The sequence below is a fragment of the Cannabis sativa genome, chromosome 6 (assembly GCF_029168945.1).
Source record: "Cannabis sativa cultivar Pink pepper isolate KNU-18-1 chromosome 6, ASM2916894v1, whole genome shotgun sequence".
NCBI classification, from domain to species: domain Eukaryota; kingdom Viridiplantae; phylum Streptophyta; class Magnoliopsida; order Rosales; family Cannabaceae; genus Cannabis; species Cannabis sativa.
Window position 1 is genome coordinate 1,569,435 of NC_083606.1, and position 5,077 is coordinate 1,574,511.

The following is a 5,077-nucleotide window of genomic DNA, read 5'->3' on the forward strand; positions in this document are numbered from 1 at the left end:
TTTTTTCTTCTTCCTCTAAAAACCCTTTTGCATTTCTCTCTCTCTCTCTCTCTCTCTCTCTCTCTCTCTCTCTCTCTCTCTCTCTCTCTCTCTCTCTATTTATGCTTCTTTCTTTCTTGCGACCATGGATGCCCTGCCCTAATCCTCTATGAGTGTTTTGTAAAAATAGTTTTTATGAAATTTTTTATTAGCAAGATAATTTTACGAAAAATTTTATTAACAAAATAACTTTACAAAAAATTTTATTAGCAAAATAACCTCTCATGGTCGCAAAACCGACCATGAGTTACACTGTGTGACCATAAACGACTATTATGGTCGCAAAATGACTATGAATTTACATTGTGCAACTATCATGGTTGCATATAGTAAATTAAGTGAAGTTATTTTGTAAATTTTAGTATTTCAAATAGTTAATTTGGTAAATTTTCTAATTCTAATTCTAATTCTGGTTGTATCTTCAAGAAGAAGATATTCTGATTAGATTGTATACTATTATTTTAAGAGATTATTTCAAACAAATACAAAAATAACAAAAAAATTACAAAAATACAATTGAACGGAATTTTAAATATATTTACGATTTTATTTACAAAATAAGATTTTTTATGTTGTACTCTTATTAATTTATTGTTAATTTTTGATGTTGTTTTGATATTATTTGGATATTATTTTTCACTTTTATGTAATTTTCGTGTTATTTCTATAAAAAAATCATAAAATTATAAAAAAAAATCTTTAAATATAAAACTCTAAACTTTTTACAAAAAAACAAATAGTAATTTATATAATTATCCATTATCTTATTTTAATTGATTGCAATAAACTTTCATTATTTATTTATTTTTTGGACAAAAAAATTAATTCTAATTCAATTAGAAAAATAAAGAAATTATATTATTTATTTATTTTAACAGAGGAAATCCCCAAACGAGAGCTTTCTCTGCAACTTTACTTTTTCTATCTTATTTTCTCGTTCTCCAAACACCAAAACCCTAAATCCCCAAAATGACAACAATCAGTCTCCGCAAAGGTAACACCAGGCTTCCACCGGAGGTCAATCGAGTTCTCTACGTGAGAAATCTTCCATTCAACATCTCCAGCGAAGAGATGTACGACATTTTCGGCAAGTACGGAGCCATACGCCAAATCCGAATCGGTACCAACAAGGACACTCGCGGCACTGCTTTCGTTGTCTACGAAGATATCTACGATGCCAAGACTGCCGTCGACCACCTCTCCGGCTTCAATGTCGCTAATCGTTACCTCATCGTGCTTTATTACCAGCAAGCTAAGATGAGCAAAAAGTTCGATCAGAAGAAGAAGGAGGAAGAGATTGCTAGGATGCAAGAGAAGTATGGTGTCTCTACTAAAGATTAGATTAGCAAACCAGTAATTTCTCTGAATGTAATCATATGATTAAATCTAGGGTTTAGTGGATTTGTTATGCTATTTCTAATGATATGTGAAGAACGAGATTATGCTCTGTTAGAGCAGTTTTTTTTCAATCTTTCATACATATATAATCTCTACTTAAAAACTCTTACTTTATGTTTGATAAAAATTGATACTTTACTGCAATTATTTCAACCTTGAGAGGATTGTTGATCCTTGGCTCTTGCAATTCATTCATTTCTTCATCGTTATCTAGGTGTTCTTTGCAGCCTTGCAGGTGTTTGTATCTGCAATTGGACATATACTTGCAAAGGTTTGAAGGTTTGGCTGATTTAAATTTATTGATATTCTTGGATAATAATGTGTGTGTGTGTATATATATATATATATGTTTTGTAGAAGAGTGTGAATCTGTTTGTGACCTTTAAATTGATATATACAAAGGATTTTCTATGTACACTTGGGATTCTAATTATATTGGTTTGGCTCTTGTTCATTATCGGTTATAGACTTAGAGAGTTAATTAGAGGGGTTATGTTAAAGTGTGGCTTGGGTATGTAGAATATATTATAGGCAGAGGGAATTCATTTGTGGGGTGTGGAATTATTTTGTAATTGCGGGGATTCTTTAGAATTCATTGGGAGGCTTAAGGGATCCTCGAGTTGTATATTTTGTGTTTGAGTATCAATAGAGAAGTCTTAATAGCCATTTTCTGATATGAGTTATGATTTACACTTGTGCACAATTCAGTTCTTGAAAGACCTATGAAAATGAAGTTTATTGATAAGAGCAAGAACAAATACAAAATCCCAAGTTCTTCGAGAAACTTGGTAAACTCCTTGAGTGATATTTTACTATAAATATTTCACACAAAGATTCACTACCTCTTAGTATTTATAGGCTAGACTAACAAATATCTCAACTAGCCAACCAAATTAGAAGACACAAATATAGGAACACTGAACACAGCCACGAAGTACTTGACAATTTAGCCTCTATAATTCTAATGAGTTATACTGGCAAGCGAGACTAATATTAAGGCGTAACAAGTTCCTATCATATTCATTTTATCTTTGGATTTGAAGTCTATATGTGCTTTGGAGACCTCATTTCGTCCATTTTTCGAATTTCGATACATGGTTGTGGCTTTGGATTGTTGATGCTGATCAACTTGATGGAATAAAGCTATGTGGGGTTCAAAGTTTTTGTTTAGATATAAGTTTTCTCGTGAAATTTATAGGTATAAGTTTACTAATTCAAATCTTTTATTTCACTTGATTTTCTATGCTCCTGACCTTACTTTGTACATTAGTTTGTGGTTTTAATCGTAAGGGCTCTGTACATTAATTTAATTTTCAACCCAAATTTCTGTTATAAAGAGTTTTGTCTGGGTGTTTAAACACGGTTAAGTTGTGTTGTTTGACATAGACTGTGGCGAGTCTTAATGATTACAAGTTACAACCTCAAATGAATTTGACATAGACTTGCTGGAGGTTTTCAAGGAGAACTTGTTTGCAGGAGCCTTTGAGATGGTTCCAGGACAGTGCCGACAAGATTGGTTTGTTGGAGGCTACATGGATTCCGAGAAGCTGTAACACAGTAGCTAATAAGCTAGCAAAATGGGCTCTGTTGTTTAAAAAGAATGGTGATCTTACTAGTAGATTCTGTTTTGTTTGTCAGTTGGTTATGTTGTTGTTTGTTACTTCTTTTTTCGGATTGTGTTATTGTTCTGGTTATTGTTTTGGGAATTTTTGTTAGTTCTCTTCCTTTTGGCTTTTAATTCCATCAAAAAAGAAAAGGAGAACTTGCAAGGTGAATTTGTTTTTACTTCAAACTCTTACAATGTCTCGATTTAAATTCTTTGAATTGACTGAGTTTTTCACAGGTTGTAGAGGTTGCTGCAGTGTTAGATGTTTTCTGGTAAATGACCCCTTCCTTGTCTCAACCATCTTAAGAATTGTCAAGAATGTGGTTCATTCGATTAACTTCTTCACATTTTATTGCCTTCATCGACACGATCAAGGGACAACTAGGGTTATCGAAAACAACATTTGTTCTCACCGATAATAAGGTTGTCCCGAAAAGATGCCTCAAAAGAGATATGGAAAAGAATTTACAACACTGCCTTTGCTCAACTTGTTCATTTTGCTTGGTGGAATTAAAAAACTTGATTATGCAAATTGTTCTTTGTGGGATAATAATTTTGATCAATTTGCCTATTTATGAAACTCGCTTCATTTAATGTGACAATTGTTGTATTGTTTTGGCTTTAGATTTATGCATGTTTGGTTTCCATGACATTTATTCTAATTGAGACTACAAAACTTTATAATAAGAATAGTCATTAGCACACTAATTGTGTTCATACATCACTTAATATAAATGACATATTTTATTTCTTTGTTTGATTTATTTGTGATGATGAGTACAAAATTATACATAACCATACTCATCATCAACATCAAATACCATGCAAATAAGTCTCATATAGAATAACTCTCCTATCTTTCATTGTAACCAATATTTCAGTCTCATCTTTGCTTTTAATTAGGGTGAGGTGTTTTTTTTTTTTAAAAAAAAAAATTAGAAAAATGAAAGTATTTTAAAGAAAATTGTTATACAAAATTGTTTTCACTAAATTAAAAATGAAAATGAAAATTTTGAAAAAACTCACTTTTAACATTTATTTAAACAAATTTTTTTTCTTAGTTATAATCCTTTCAAATTTTCTTTCATTAATATTGTTTCATTATTTATATTTTGACTTGGTTGCTTCGAATTTAGACTCCAAACTTGGCTTTGAATTCGACTTTGGACCTTGACCTAGCTTGGGACTCTAAACTTAGATTCGGACCCAGATTTAAACCTTCAATCTAAACACGGTCACAGACTTCGAACCTGAACTTTATATACTAGGCGTCAGACTTGACCTCGAACCATGCACCTTAGATCTTTATTTTTGTTTTCAAAATTTAAAAATAAAAGTAGTTACAAAACATACTTTTATTTTTTACTTTAAAATTGAAAAATAAAATTAGTTACGGATAATTTTTTTAAAAAAGAAACAAAAATTTTATTTTTATTTTTGTGACTTAAAAAATAAAATAAATAAAAGGATTACCATATGTTATTTTAATTAGCTCTACTTGATACTTTGATATGTATATCTACCGAAAATAGGAGAAAACTGAAATTAATTAAAGGATATGAAGTGGGGAAAATATAAATAACCATATATATTTATATTTAGATATGTTATATATAAAATTGTGTTTAAGTGGCTTCTTTAGTGTATACATGTAACGTCCTAGCTTCAAGCTTCCATTGGGCCCTTACACCCACGGACTAATGGCTCTTACACACGAGTACGCCACTCTGGTTGCTTCATGGATTGATGACTGACCCTACAGACCAACACGAGTGTTTCCAGCGTGCTTTGTCCTCACTCACACACTTCCTAAGAAAACTTTCCAGGAGGTCACCCATCCTAAAATTGCTCCAGGTCAAGCACGCTTAACTGTGGAGTTCTTTTGTGATGGGCTACCGAAAAACAAAATGCATCTTGTTGATATAGGTAGTACCAATCAATCTATTTAAGCCCTCTTCAACTGTGTAGTCCCATACCTACACAGTCTTAGAATCATCCCACTTGACCTTCCCCAGGCGATGTGGGATTGTACAG

At 31.8% G+C, this 5,077-nt stretch overlaps 1 protein-coding gene across 1 annotated transcript; it reads left to right on the plus strand.

Annotated features, from left to right (window-relative positions):
* Window positions 1–867: 867 nt before the first annotated feature.
* LOC115694844 (splicing factor 3B subunit 6-like protein) lies at window positions 868–1,540 on the plus strand. Its single transcript, XM_030621945.2, has one exon. It carries the CDS (start codon window positions 1,009–1,011, stop codon window positions 1,378–1,380), a length of 372 nt encoding a protein of 123 aa, XP_030477805.1. The 5' UTR covers window positions 868–1,008; the 3' UTR covers window positions 1,381–1,540.
* Window positions 1,541–5,077: the final 3,537 nt, after the last annotated feature.